This window comes from Cornus florida, unplaced genomic scaffold (assembly GCF_030987335.1).
Source record: "Cornus florida cultivar Cherokee Brave unplaced genomic scaffold, ASM3098733v1 CherokeeBrave_3.0.0_Hap2_Chr08, whole genome shotgun sequence".
Lineage (NCBI taxonomy): Eukaryota > Viridiplantae > Streptophyta > Magnoliopsida > Cornales > Cornaceae > Cornus > Cornus florida.
Window position 1 is genome coordinate 87,526,993 of NW_026775578.1, and position 15,071 is coordinate 87,542,063.

At 39.0% G+C, this 15,071-nt stretch overlaps 1 protein-coding gene across 1 annotated transcript; it reads left to right on the forward strand.

Annotated features, from left to right (window-relative positions):
• The first annotated feature begins 456 nt into the window (after positions 1-456).
• On the forward strand, positions 457-5,673 carry LOC132268262 (UBP1-associated protein 2B-like). The gene is made up of 2 exons (XM_059769091.1): positions 457-2,158; positions 5,318-5,673. The coding sequence occupies exon 1, from the start codon at positions 629-631 to the stop codon at positions 2,156-2,158; it is 1,530 nt and encodes a 509-aa protein (XP_059625074.1). The 5' UTR covers positions 457-628; the 3' UTR covers positions 5,318-5,673.
• The last annotated feature ends 9,398 nt before the right edge of the window (positions 5,674-15,071 follow it).

Sequence of the window (15,071 nt, forward strand, 5' to 3'; positions counted from 1 at the left end):
TTTTAGAAGTGGAAACCCGTTCATTTCTTCTAAATAAAAGATTTGGGATGACAAAAAGGGAGGCAAGGTGTGTTGTGGTTACTACTTACCTTTCTCCAAAAAAAAAAAAAAAAAAAAGAAAAAAAAAACCAAAAGAGGAGGCAAAAATGGGTTTGTACAGCTGTAAACATAGATGTTTACCAAACACATCCTTGGTTAAAAATTGAAGATTAAAAATATTATTTCAACAAATTTTCCTTTCTCTCTCTTCCTTATTTTAAAGAGATGAAACAATATGGTCTGCCCTCTTTCATTCTTATATCTATCCAACCAAAAAAAAAAAAAAAATCATCATTTTTTTGTCACTTTTTCCCCCCTTTCTTTTTCGTTCCTTACTAGTTTCAACCAAACAAAGTATTTTATTTCCATTTCTTTCCTATCCTTTCGAATTTTCTCAAACGAAACCGGGGGACTGAAATCAAAGAAGGAACACGTGCATTTTAGTACTTTGTTTGATACTCCAATATACTGTATATATATAGAGGGGGAGAGATAAGAGAGACTCGTTACTCTTCCGACCTGAAACCCTAGCCTCCAAAAAGAAAAAAGAAAAAAACCCTAATCAGTTGTCCTCCTGCGTTGGTGAACCATGGCCAAGAAGCGAAAGCTGCGCCCATCCGAACCCGAATCATCCAACGAAAACCCTGAATCAGAACTACAGCAACAGATCGAAGAACAAGAACCGCAAGATATTGAAGAACAAGAACAAGAAGAACAGCAAGAGATGGAAGAACAGCAACAGATCGAAGAACAAGAACAGCAAGAGATCGAAGAACAAGAACTAGAACAGCAAGCCAATGAAGAAGCACATCCAATGGACGACGACGAGGACGACAACGAAGAAGAGACCGAAGAAGGAGGCGGAGACGATGCTGTGAACTCCTGGAACGACACCCAAGAAGCTCCATCCGAAACGAACGGCGGTGAGAAAGCCGGAGATGGCGAGGAGGAAGAGGAGATCGACGGTGACGAAGAACCGGTCGAGAAGCTTCTAGAACCCTTCGGAAAAGAACAGCTCGTCGTTCTCCTCAAAGAAGCTGCTGCGAGGTACCCCGAATTCATGGAAAACATCCAGAAGCTGGCCGATGCTGACCCCGCCCACCGCAAGATCTTCGTGCACGGCCTCGGCTGGGACACCAATGCTGAAACCCTAACCAGCGTCTTTGGCAAATATGGAGAGATCGAGGATTGCAAGGCAGTCTGCGACAAGGTGTCTGGGAAATCCAAGGGCTATGGATTCATCCTCTTCAAGCACCGCAGTGGGGCTCGAAAGGCTCTCAAGCAGCCCCAGAAGAAGATCGGGACTCGGATGACCTCGTGCCAGTTGGCCTATGCCGGCCCTGTTCCGGCCCCTCCGCCCACAGCACCTCCGGTTTCAGAGTACACACAGAGGAAGATTTTTGTGAGCAATGTTTCTGCAGACATTGATCCACAGAAACTGCTCGAGTACTTTTCAAAGTATGGGGAAATTGAGGATGGACCATTGGGGCTCGATAAGCAAACTGGGAAGCCAAAAGGGTTCGCACTTTTCGTCTACAAAACAGTTGATAGCGCAAAGAAGGCACTGGACGAGCCACACAAGATCTTTGAGGGACACACTTTGCATTGCCAGAAGGCAATTGATGGTCCAAAACCGAATAAACCCTATTATCAGCCGCAGCATCAGCATCAGCATCAGCATCAGCATCAGCATCATCAGCCGCAACAATTCCATCATCACTCTGGGAGGAAGGAAAAGGCGGCTAAATATTCGTCTGGTAGTGGTGGGCCGGGATCAGGACACTTGATGGCACCATCTGGACCTGCGGTGGGATTCAACCCAGCAGTTGCAGCACCGGCATTAGCCCCTGCTCTTGGCCAGGCTTTGACTGCCTTGCTTGCTACTCAGGGAGCTGGGTTGGGGATACCTAATCTGCTAGGAGGACTTGGAGGACCAGTGAACCAAGGTGTGCCACCTATGATGAACAACACTGGTTATGGGAATCAGGGAGGTGGCGGCTATGGGAACCAGCCTGTGATGCAGGGTGGGTACCAGAACCCACAGATGGGGCAGATGGGGCAGGGCAATGCAGGAAGGTCGCATCAGGGTGGTGCACCTTACATGGGTCACGGACACTAGGTAAGTGAATGGTATATTAGATATGATTCATTTGCCTGATACCCTCTCTCTTGTGCTGCTTGATGCTTGATTCTATATGGTATTATTTTGCTAGTTACTTGTGATTTAATTAGTAGTGAAATAGGTCACAACTTAGTATGATTTATAGAGTTTGTCCCAGTCTGAGTCTTTGTGCTATTCATACTATATGTATTACATGTATAATTTTTTATTTAAATAAAACACAGGACTATATATGTTTTGGTAGGTAAGTTACACACACACCCTGTTGCCTCTAAGGGCACTTGAAACCTCAACATTCCATTTGGAAGGAGTACCACTTGGGCTAAATTCTTGATGGTAAAATCAAACATTTTCAATTCAACAACGTAAAAACAGTTTATAATTGCACAATGTGTTAGCTGGGGTTTAGAGGCTGAAGAAGGCTTACTAGTTGGCCATTCTTTAGTAGTTTCATTCATGAGATTACTTCTGCCTTTCCCCCACTTCTGTTTTGCAGCATCAAGTGCACTATGAAATTCTTAATTTTATTTATTTGTTGGCTATGTGGCCTTTTTCTCCCTCGAATTCTTTTTTACCCTTCTTTTAATTCGCACAAGCAATGTGAACATTTTCCCCTTTTTATAGTGAACCCAATAGTATTACTTTGGGGCTCATCTGTCCTGCTTTCCTGTGTGGGTTGGCTAAATGGCTGGTTTCCTTTTCCCTTTAAAATCCATGTAAGCACTTCCTGATTGTCATACTTAAAAGAGCAATTATATTAATAGCATGCTAGAATGTATTATGGTAATCTGGTTACCATTTGTTCTCACCCGCCTGGTAAGATCATTATTAGTTGTTTCATTAATGGTAAAGAAGCTCAAGCAGAATTAAGTGGCAAATATTATTCAATATGGCTCATCTATTCACAACTTTCTTACATTGTCAGCTAAGTCCCCATTATCAAAATGCTCAAAAGTCAAACCAGTTTTGTTGATGTTGATGTAAGTGGCGGCTGTAGTGATTTTTGGCTGTATATAAATGGGCTTAGATCCTCTACCTAAAGGGTAAATGGCTTCTTCTCATTTTTGGAATCCCATATAGAAGCCAATTCTTGAAACTAACAACAATCTCCTTAGGTTAGGGTTTCATCAGATCTTTTAAAAGCTTCTAAAAGATTCTCTCTATCATGCATGGATCTGTATAAGCTGATAGTCTCTTAGTTTATTAGATTCCAGGACTAAAAAGGAAAAATACTGTAAAGCTAAAGTGCAGAAGGGTTATGTTTCTAAAAGAAGGGATTTGAGTTGAATCTTAAAAAAAACATAGGCTGATCAGGGCGGTGGAGTATATTTGAAGAATATCATCTGGAGATCTGATCGTATAGCTGCTAGATATCCCCTTAGGTTGTTTCCTCCAAACTGTCAAAACATAAATGCAACCCTTTTTTGTCATTGTCAGCAGCATTGGCCTTTATACCACATGAATGGGGTAAATAGCTACCCCAGGTAATAGACGTAATTTGTTATCCAGGTGATTGCATGATGCAATCTATCAACCTTTGAATCTATTTTTACTTGTTTATATTTTTAAACTTTATGCTATTCTCAATGAACAATAATTTGACATGTCTTAGGTATACAATGTGCGGATTTAATCTAGTATATTGTCAACAATTAAGAATACTATTGAAATTCGTTTTCACATTTACATTTATACGGGAGTAATTAGATTGAGAAAAAAGGGTTAAGTTAATATAGATTAGCAACACAGAACCAAGATCCTATGGAAACTTAATTACACAAGCTCCAAGTGGTCCCCAATGTAATTCTCAATTTCTTTACCAATCTTGCTAAAATGGTCTGCATTATTTTGGTCAGACGAGTAAACTAGGATAAATTACTTGTCAAAAAAAAAAAAATAAAAATAAAAAAAATCTGGAATAAATTAATGTTTCATATTACTATTATAAAGGCATGTCATAAAGTTTCAAGCGTTTTATGGTGTTGCTATGAAGTTATACATTTCTCTCCTATCTTGTTAAAATGCTCTGTTATTCTGGGTTAAGTAAAGTTCGTAATATGATTATAAGGTCATTCCATAGAGTTATTCTACCAGTGTTGTGTGCACGTCATAAGAAGCATTCTTGAAATTTTTTCTTTTTTTTACCAATACCAGTAATGTTTGGTCTGTCTTCATGAAGCCTCATCATAATAACCCTATAGTTGTTTATTAGCTCACTGACTTTTTTTTGGAGTTGTTCCTTGGGCTTTAATTTCATCATTGGTAATGATCCTTTATTGTCCCTTCACTCCCATGTCTTCCCAAGGCAGATCTGTGTTGATCAATTGGGTTTATCAGGATGCTATTAATTTTTGGGGGGCATCGTGGTTTCAAGTTTTGTGTTCCCAATGATCATGGACTGAGAGTGCCATATATGGGTTATTGCCGTTGTTCAATGTTGATTTGTAGGCTGAGAAATGGTTAAGTGTTTGATTTCCAGTTTGATGACCGGCTTAATATGTATGCTCCACTTGTTAGGCATAAAAATATAATATTCTCACACCCCTCTCCCCCCCATGTGATGTGTCTTGCTTTATTAACTGTTAAAATATTGACTATGTTATAGATCTGTCAGTTATCCAAGTTATTATTTTACCCTGTATTATTTATTTTTTGAAAGGTGCACATATGAGTTGAGTTCTTGCCAATCAACAAATATTTGTTTTTACTCTGTATTGCTGTAACTTTGTGTTACTAAAATATTGCTATATGTGTACAGTGCCTTCCCCTTTGTTGTACTGCTATAAAGCTAATCAATTTTTATGTTATAATATGGGTGACTAATGCAATTTTATATATGCATTAGAAATGCTTTTGAGAAATATTTGATTCTTACATACAATATTAACTTGATTCTCAGCGCATATGCATTTTAACTCTCATCTTTTGAGGCCAGGTTCTCCTAAATTTCATACCCATTACATTACTAGTTCATTTTTGTTAAAAAAATCTCTTGCATGCATCTTGGTTGGTTTAACACCAGCATTTATTCTTCGAAAATTGTTACTTTATTTCATCCAAGGTATGAAAATTTCAGCTTCAGTTATATATGTTTTTCTGCTGGAAAACTTTTGATTTTGAAGAAAGTTTTTTATGTTTTACGTATTCATTGTGCAGATTCCTACATAGATGCATCAATCTTTTTAGTTTTGGACTCTGGTGATTCTTCTGAAGTTCCGGGCAATCATGCAAATGACGTCTTTATATTTGTAGCAAAAAATTACTGTTTGCTTAAAGACCCGATTCTCAAACCTGTATTTTCATTTCTATTAAAGTACTTTTGTTAAACATGTATTTTCCTTTCTATTTAAGTACTTTTGTTCCTTAATGTTTTCAAAACAATGTAGTATTTTGCTTCCCATATTTTTGCTTCTAAAAAAGTGTTGGGGAGCAGGTAGTAGGGTTTTCCTGCAGAGAACGTCAAGACTCTCCAGAATTTTCATTAGATTAATTAATCAGCAGTGTTTTTGTTATTGACTAATAAGCTCATTTGATGGTTTCTTCATGCTTCACATAACACATGCTCATGATATTTCTGTGGGTTAGTAAACTATGTTATAATTATAATCCATTGCTGAACTGTGATTTCTATATTCTGTTACCAGTTTTATTGTCTCATAGATTGCTTGGCTTATTATGGTTTGTAAGTGCCTTTTCCGTTCCTGATTGCATCTGGAGCTCAAGCTGCGATTGCTTATTTATCATCCTTTTGACTTGCTGCATTGCGTAAATGATTTTGGCAGCTGGTTTAATGTCAGTTGAGTCACCCTGATTAATGATGTTTGCTTTGCAGGTAGTATCTAGTACTGTCATTTCTATCATCATTATTAATATTATTTGGTTATGCAAAGAAAACTCATACATAATGATTGCATTTCACAAGAAGCCTTTTCCTTTTTGAATAATATAATAATATATTTTGGTTATCATTTTTACTATATATATATATTTTCTTTTGGTTTTATTGGGAGAGTTTCTTAAAGAAAATGTGAGTGCATTTGATAATTTTTTGTTCTATTGGATTTATAGAACATGCTTGAAGTAACAAGGAACTAATTTAATTTCTATTGTATTAAGTATTTCTTTTTTGTTTGTTTTAGAGTTAATTACTGTAGAGGCAGATTTTGAAGGTTGAATGCTAAAGGAGTTGAAAAATTATGCTCTCAATCAAGTCCTTATGGAAATATGAGATTTTAACTGAGATGTTAATTCATACTTCCTACTTGTGAGAGTAAAAAAGGATTTGGCCTTTTTGGTTAGAAAAATGGGGTTTTTGTATCCATCATTTGCATGATTTTCACAAGTTGTGTAAGAAATTATGTTTTTTTTTTCCCTTGCACTGAGTATATCATCAAAGTGGAGGAACCTGAGCAAGAACTTGCGACTAGGGAGGGCATCCATGTGGCTTTGGTGGCAACTGACAACTCTCCTATGGTACAAGGTAAAAGGTCAGACGAAGTTTGTAATGTTTCTTGTGCCGCTGACAACTTTCCTAGTCCTGAAGGAATTCAGTCTTTCACACAGAGCACAAGCTTCTTGAAGAATGTAGAGAGAATTTACATTTGATTATTGTGTATTTTCAGAATTTGACGTGCATATAATCATTTCTTTTCTTTTAGATTTAGATTTAACATGCATGATGCTTGATGCTGTGTTGACATCCATAATCTTATCGTAATTTATAGTTTACAGACTATCTTGACTTTTTAGGAGCTTCTATTGGAGCATGGTTCCACGGTTCATGATGAACAGGCCGTGTTTTTACACTAACCGGTCCAATACCAGAAATACTTTTTAACTTTAAATGGCCAACCTATCCTGTTCTAGTGCAGAATCAGCCCAACTCTTTTTTTACTTGAAGCGTATAACATTTGCCAATTTTTGGTGTGCCTTACCGGTGCAATTTCGGCAGTCCCAACCCAGGCCAGGTCCCCAACCTGATTGGGCCGAGACCAAACATGAATTGGGTTCTTTCAGCAACTCAAGCCCGAATATTGCAGGATCGGGCGGGTTGAAAGGGCAAAACTCTCTCCCTTTCTCTCTTAAGTATGAAATTGGTTTTTTTTTTTTTTTTTTTTTTTTTTTTTTTTAAAAAGATTTCATTAATAATTTAAGCATCCATGTTTGAATTTCTTTATTTTTGCAAAGGCACCTAATTAAATTACAAATGCATACCCGTTTCTTTTTATAACAATTGACATCTTATAAAAACTGAATAAGGAATACAAAAACATGTTCGAACATTTTGAATGGAGCATCTTGGCCTACTCATTTTTCATGGAGAATTACATGTTTGTTCTTTTTTTTTTTTAAAAAAAAAAAAAAAAATTCTAGAAATACATTAATCTCAGTGTACCCCAAAAACAAAATAAAAAACCCTGTTATTTAAATTCATGATTTCTTTCTTACATATTTACAGCAACCAAACAAACCACAGAGCTATTTCAACAGATGAATGAACTATCGAAAACATCAAGAGACCCACTTAGCAAGCGCTACCAAATTAGATATATATAAACATACATACAAAAAAAAATTCAAGACGTCCACTTTGCAACCACCGCCAAAGTAGAGATATATATATGCACATACATATAGAGAGAGAAATGCTGTCGCTCAGTAAAACCATAATTTAGCAGAAAATAATCATATATATGGATTCAAAACAACAAATGCTAGCAATCTGAAATCAAAGTTAAAATGTAAGGAGGGAAACCCAAAACGAGAAACCCTATATTCCAATTGAATAACCCTCGGAGAAAATGTGAGAGAATGGCTCGAAATCACTACCTTTGTAGAGAGAGAGAGAGAGAGAGTATAGAGAGATTTAGGTGTGTGGTATCAACCGTTGGATCAAGATCACTCACAAGGAATTAGTAGGTCATTCACAATGAGACCTACCCGAATTCAGTTGGGTTTAAGAAAAGCCCAACCTGAGTTTAACCAGAACTAAAAATTAGCAAGCCCCAACTAGAAAATTTTCGAGCTGAGTTCGGATTGATCCGGATTAGCCCGTCCGAGTTGCGCCCCTAGAGCTTGAATGGCATCCACAAGGTGGGGATTTGTTACCACCAATAAGAAATTCTGGTGATCAAATCTCCAACAGGTAACACAAGACTACTCATGTTTTTTTTTTTGGAAGGTAAAACCACTCATTATTGCAGAAGAGTTTAAGCGTGTTTTGAATCAACAGATCGCCCTCTAGTTTAGTAGGTTTTCTGAAACCTCTATCTGTAGCGTACAAAAGTGTATCATCTTTAAATGTTTGATCCCGTGCTTAAACTCTTTCGAGGCATTATTTTCCTTGTCCTCTAAATCTGGGTCTATTCCATTACTCAACATCTCACTACCATCATCCACTTCTTCAATAACAGATTTGTCTTCACTTGCATCCAAACAAATTTCTGATTAAACTTGGACATACAATTGGGAAGCTTCATTGACCTCGTCATTAATTAATTCACCTGTTTTAACTCCTCTTCTTTTGTTGTTTCGAAAGTTGTATTATTACAAACCTTTTCTCTACAAAATTATCCCGTTGGGGACGCACTACAGTGGTGGGAGTCAGTTACCACCACAGAGGTGAGGATGGCATTGACTTATGATGAGTTCAGTGCACACTTTGAAGAGAAATACTTCCCTTATGCAGTCAAGGCAGCCATGAAGACTGAGTTTCTTAATCTGCAGCAGGGGAACATGACAGTAGCGGAGTATGAGCAGTAGTTTACACGGTTGTCTCTCTTTGCACCGGAGGAGGTGGATACATAGGAGAAGAAGTGCAACAGTTTCGTCAAGGGACTGATGTGGTTTATCGAGAGAGCTATTACAGGTAGTCTAGCCTATACTACCTATGCTCAGGTGGTAGACGCCGCTTTACAGCAGTATCAGTTGACCGTGGATTTCAGACAAGCTAAGAGTGAGAAGCGGGGTGATAGAGACTCTGCTAATCAGTCAGCTAAGAAAGGGAATGGGAACGGGTACCGACAGCATGACAAGGGCAAATTCCAGGGACAGTAGCCTTGGAAGAAGCACAATGGTGGTTCAGATGCTCCTAGGGATGTGGCACCTATTCAGCGATAGCAGAATGGGGGACCGCAGGCAGGACAGGGTCAGCCACAAGCTAACCGACAGATGAGGTCATTTGGTACTTTCCAGGGTAGTTTCTATACTTGTGGAGAGTATGGTCACACTTCCAGATAGTGTCCTACAGCCAGACAGGGACAGAGACAGGGATAGGGACAGCATGTGCAGCAGGAGCAGAGAGCGCCAGTGCCTCTACCAGCTCCACAGGTTCCACGGATTCAGGGACAGACTTATTCGGCTTTACCAGCGTCGACGCAGCCTCAAGGACAGGCACCGCAGCAGTTACATTATGGCAGGGTGTACAATCCCATGCCACAGGATATGCAGGCACCTCAGGCTGTTAAGGGTAAGTTTCCTATTCATGGTTTACTTGGATGTGTTTTGTTCGATATGGGTGCTACCCACTCATTTGTAGTTAGGACTTTTGTTGCTTTGTCTGGGATGACGACTCGGGTATGCAGTAGACCTTATGGAATTTCTACACCGTTAGGCAATACAGCCATTCTTCATGAGAGTGATGGGCCTGTTGCACTAGATATTGGTAGATTCAGATTTCTAGCCAATCTTTTGGTCCTGGACATGCACACTTAGGATGTTCCGAGAACAGCGTTTCTCACTAGATATGGATCTTATGAGTTTCGGGTGATGCCGTTCTGGTTGACTAATGCACCAGCGGATTTCATGGATTTGATGAACAGGGTCTTCAAAGCCTATTTGGATCAGTTTGTCATTATTTTCATTGATGATATCTTTATCTATTCTAAGTCTGAGGACGATCATGCTAGACATTTACGGATAGTTTTGCAGACGCTTCGTGAACACCAGTTGTATGCCAAGTTTGAGAAGTGTGAATTTTGGCAGCGGGAGGTGATATTTCTGGGTCACGTGGTGTTAGAAAGAGGAATAGCGTTGGATCCAGCCAAGGTTTCAGCAGTGGTTGAGTGGGGACAGCCTACTTCACCTACCAAGATTTGGAGTTTCCTCGGTTTGGCAGGATATTACAGGAGGTTCATCCAGGGGTTCTCAAAGATAGTAGGACCACTCACTCATCTGACTAAGAAGGGTGTACGGTTTGTGTGGGATGAGCATTGTCAGAAAGCTTTTGATGAGCTGAAGACTAAGTTGACTTCTGCACCAGTTTGTCTACCCCATAGAGCGGGATAGAGTATCTGGTCTACACAGATGCTTCTTTGCAGGGTCTTGGATGTGTTTTGATGCAGGAGGAGCGACCGATTTCGTATGGATCTCGGAAGCTTAAGCCGCATGAGCTTAATTATCCAACACATGATTTGGAGTTGGCAACTGTGGTCTTTGCCGTACGTATTTGGAGGCATTATCTGTTGGGTTAGTCCTTTAGATTATTTAGTGATCACAAGAGTCTGCAGTACTTGTTTACTCAGCGGGAGCTGAATATGAGACAACGTAGATGGTTGGAATTTGTGAAAGACTATCACTTCTCTATACAGTACCATCCAGGGAAAGCGAATGTAGTGGCAGATGCACTCAGTCGCCGACCTGTTGGTAGTCTTTCTACTCTGTTCGCTACTGAGTGGAATGCTTTCAAGACAGTGGATGAGTTGTCGGATGCTTTTATGGCTTGTATGGTAGTTACACCTTCTATCATTCACAAGATTTTGAAGGCACAACTCACGGATCAGCAGTGTATTGACAAGGTTGCAGAGATAGCTTCCGGAGAGGTTCCATTCTACTATGTTGGGGCTGATGGAGGTTTGAGGTACAAGGGACGGTTAATGGTACCTTCTGCTGATGATTTGAGGAAGGATGTGATGACTGAGACTCACCACTCTGAGTTTTCTGTTAATCCAGGAGGTGATAAGATGTATCAGGATAGGAAGCGGCAGTTTTGGTGGGCAGGTATGAAGAGGGACATCGCTCTTTTTGTCTCACGATGTAGTACTTGTCAGATGGTCAAGATTGATCATCAGAGGCCGCCAGGAGCTCTACAGCCACTACCAATACCGGAGTGAAAATGGGAGAGCATTTCTATGGATTTTGTGGAAGGGTTGCCAAATTCCTTTAAGGATTACAATTCCATTTGGGTTATCGTGGACAGACTGACGAAATCAGCTCATTTCTTGCCTATTCGCACTGACTACACTTCGGAACAGTTGGCGAGACTTTACATTACCGAGATTGTGAGGTTACATGGCATTCCATTGTCTATTATATCGGACAGGGATTCGAGCTTTGTGTCAGGATTCTGGAAGAGTTTTCAGCAGGCTTTGGGTACAGAGTTGCATCTTAGCATTGCTTATCATCCTCAGATTGATGGACAGACTGAGCGGGTGAATCAGATCATGGAGGATATGCTCCAATCGTGTGTTCTTGATTTCAAGGGCCACTGGGAGGATTACTTACCACTTGTGGAGTTTGCTTATAACAATAGTTTCCAGAAGACTATTGGGATGGCACCATTTGAGGCGTTATATGGCCGACCGTGTCGATCGCCTGTTTGTTGGATGGAGGTTGGCGAGAGCAGATTCTTGGGTCCTGAGATCAAGGATACTTCTGAGAAGATAGCTCTTATTAGGGATCGCATGTGTACTGCCCAGAGTAGGCAGAAGAGCTATGCGGATCGTCGCACACGTGCTTTGGAGTTTCGGGTTGGGGATCAGGTTTTTCTCAAAGTATCTCCTATGAAGGGTGTTATGCGCTTTGGGAAGAAAGGGAAGTTGTCTCCGCGGTTTGTCGGTCCATTCATAATTACGGATCGAGTTGGAGCTGTGGCTTATCGGTTAACACTTTCGGATAATTTGGATTACGTACATAACGTGTTCCATGTTTCCATGTTGCAGAAATTTCTGCGAGATGAGGATCGATATCAGCATATCGATGTTGGGGAGATTGAGTTACAGCCGGATGCAACTTATTTGGAGCCACCATGTCGGATTGTCGACCGTTGGGATCAAATCCTTCGTAATAAGGTTATTCCGTTAGTTCGTGTTCAGTGAAGTCATCGTAATGAGGCTGAGTCCACTTGGGAACGGGAGGATGTCATTCCCTTGCAGTTTCCTGAAATATTGGAAGAAGGTAAGAGCGAATTCCGAGGACGGAATTCCTTTTGTTAGGGGGGAAGAATGTAACACCCCTAATTTTAAAAGGATATTTTTGGTATTTACTTGAGTATTTATTTGCATTTGTTTTTAGTTATTTATTTGTTTTGTACTTGAATTAATTGATTGGCTTAATTGTTTCCTTTGATTTAATTAATTATTTGAATTCTTTGGATTACTTGAATTAATTGGTTGGTTTAATTGTTTTATTGGATTTAATTAAATTATTTGAATTCTTTGACTTATTTAAATTAAATTAATTGCTTATTAATATGTAACTTATTTTAATTACTTTAATTAGTTAATTGAGTTATTAAGTTAATTCACCGCTTATTGACCTTGTGTATCGTGACTTATGGTTTTAGGTTTCAAGGTGTAGCTGACTTATTAATGTAATTATTGAATACGTTCCATTCTTGGATTACAATTAGAATTAGGGTTTAGGGTTTATAAATCTATAAATATACATGCATACGTTCTGCCTAGGGTTGAAAACAAAACCTTATTCTCGGAGTGAGGGGCAGAGAGAAACAGAGAGTAGGATTGGAGAGAAACACACAGTAACCTTGGGTGATTAATAAAGCAGTTCAAAGAGGAAGGCACGGGGTTGTTTCTACGTTGAACCAAAGCACTAGAGGAGCAGACTTGCAGTTTAAGACACAAACGTATCATACATAAATTGTGGAATTAGAGTTTCAAATATGAAACTCAAAGGCAAGTCGTCGTTCTTCTTTTTCCCATGAATCGGAGTTTTGTGCATGCTTAGTTAGACTTCAGGAATTAAACTAAGTTTTTATTACATTATTTATACATGTTAAATCAATTTCTAGCATCATTGAATTAAATCTGTTGCTCGATTGTTACAAGTTCAGTTTGTATACGGTTGTTGTTTGCTTTAAACATTGATGTGTAACTAAATTATTAGTTGTATAATTCTACCTTGTGATCAATGTGGGATGAGGATAGGACTTTAAAACCTGTAATAAAACTATTTTTAAAGACTAGAAACCACTTGAGTCGGGAAGACACACACAGAACAGCCACGGCTCTTAGGGGTGAGAGCAGGCTCCAAAAAGGGAGGGAGCCTGCTCCCAAAACACTGGAGCCGGCTCTCTAGGGTTGAGAGCTGGCTCTCACCCATCTAGAGCCGGCTCCCAAGGAAGGGGAGCCGGCTCTCCTTGAATAGAGAAGGCTCTATGAGTTTCAGAGCCTTCTTTCTTTCTTGGTATTGCATAAAACTAAGTTTTTATGTTTTGTTTGGCTGAGACTGAGGTTTCTAAAATTGTTTAAAGGCTTCTGGGTGGTTTAATACATTGTTTAAGACTTATAAAAAGATTAGGATGCAAGCTTACATTCAGGAATTGAGAACAAAATTAACATAAGTTTGAACAAAGGTCTGTATGTGGAAGATTGAGCAATTGACTTGAAATGCAGACTGTTTTAGAAATTTGATGCCTTTGCATGATCTTAAGTTTTGAATCATGTTTTGTAGCTGAGTTATAAGTATTATGTTATTTTATTACATGTATGCTTGGTTGGGATTAACTGATAATTAAATCTGTTATAAATCTCATCTGTTACGACACTGTTTGGAGGAGATTTGATGCCTTTGCATGATCTTAAGTTTTGAATCATATTTTACAGCTGTGTTTTAAACATATTTTTATTCAATAATGTGTTTGCTTAGTTGGAATAAACTGATGCTTAAATCTGTACAGAAAATGCACCAGTTATGATACTGTTTGGAGAAACAAATTGCATAAACCTGTTTTATCAATCTAATGGACTGAAACTTGAATTCTGAATTTTTAGTGGAGGCATGGTTTAGTGACTCACATGTTAAACTATACTTTCGATTATTTTGGAATGTGGTTGATAGATAATTATACTATTTTTGTCAACTATGTTAACTGGAGGATGGTATGCACCGGTATGGGACGGTAGCATACTAGGTATGGATTGGTTTACACACTAAGCCTACCTAATCTGGATTGAAGTTCGGATTAACAATAAAAGTTAAGTCCGACTTCTGTGAGTGTCAGGTCAGTAAATAACTGAATGACATAATTAGATTTCTAGGATGGATTGTTATACAGATATCACGCCACTATATCAGATGGATGATATTCTGTATTAGGAGGACACGGACTTTATATATTTGTGTTATGATACCATGGTATGAGCTTGAGTCTCATGACCATGGTTAGGGTGCGTATATCACCTAGGATGGATAGTTGGATAATACTTGCTGTTCCCTGGTAGGTTTAGGTACACATGACCACGTAATGTGCGATTTGCATGGTATCTCTACTCAGGCTGAGACAGACCTATTGGATTAGTGAGCGTCCTATAGTGTGTAATATATACATATATGGACTACTCTAGATATTGTTGAGTCTATCTATGATGTATCTGCGTATCGGATTCTTGTTTGGATCGTAGTAGATCAGGACTTGCATGTGGGCCTGACCCACTCTTTTATTATTTTTCTGGTGCTTGTCAGTTCCAAGGTTAGAGCTTGGTCGTGTAGAGCAGATACAGACTTCTATTCCACCGACTACGTAGGACTACTTACTTTTTAGCTTTGGATCTTATTTCAGTTATTTCATTTTACAGTTGGGATTTTTATTAGGGGTCCACTAGATGGATTCCCGAGTTGTTATTTAATTGGAGGTTTTGGAGTTTGGATATTTATGACATTATTTTGAGGATTT

What these genes read in the sequence shown, in the direction of transcription:
- LOC132268262 (XM_059769091.1), top strand. Translation starts at nt 629, where the DNA reads ATGGCCAAGAAGCGAAAGCTGCGCCCATCCGAACCCGAATCATCCAAC.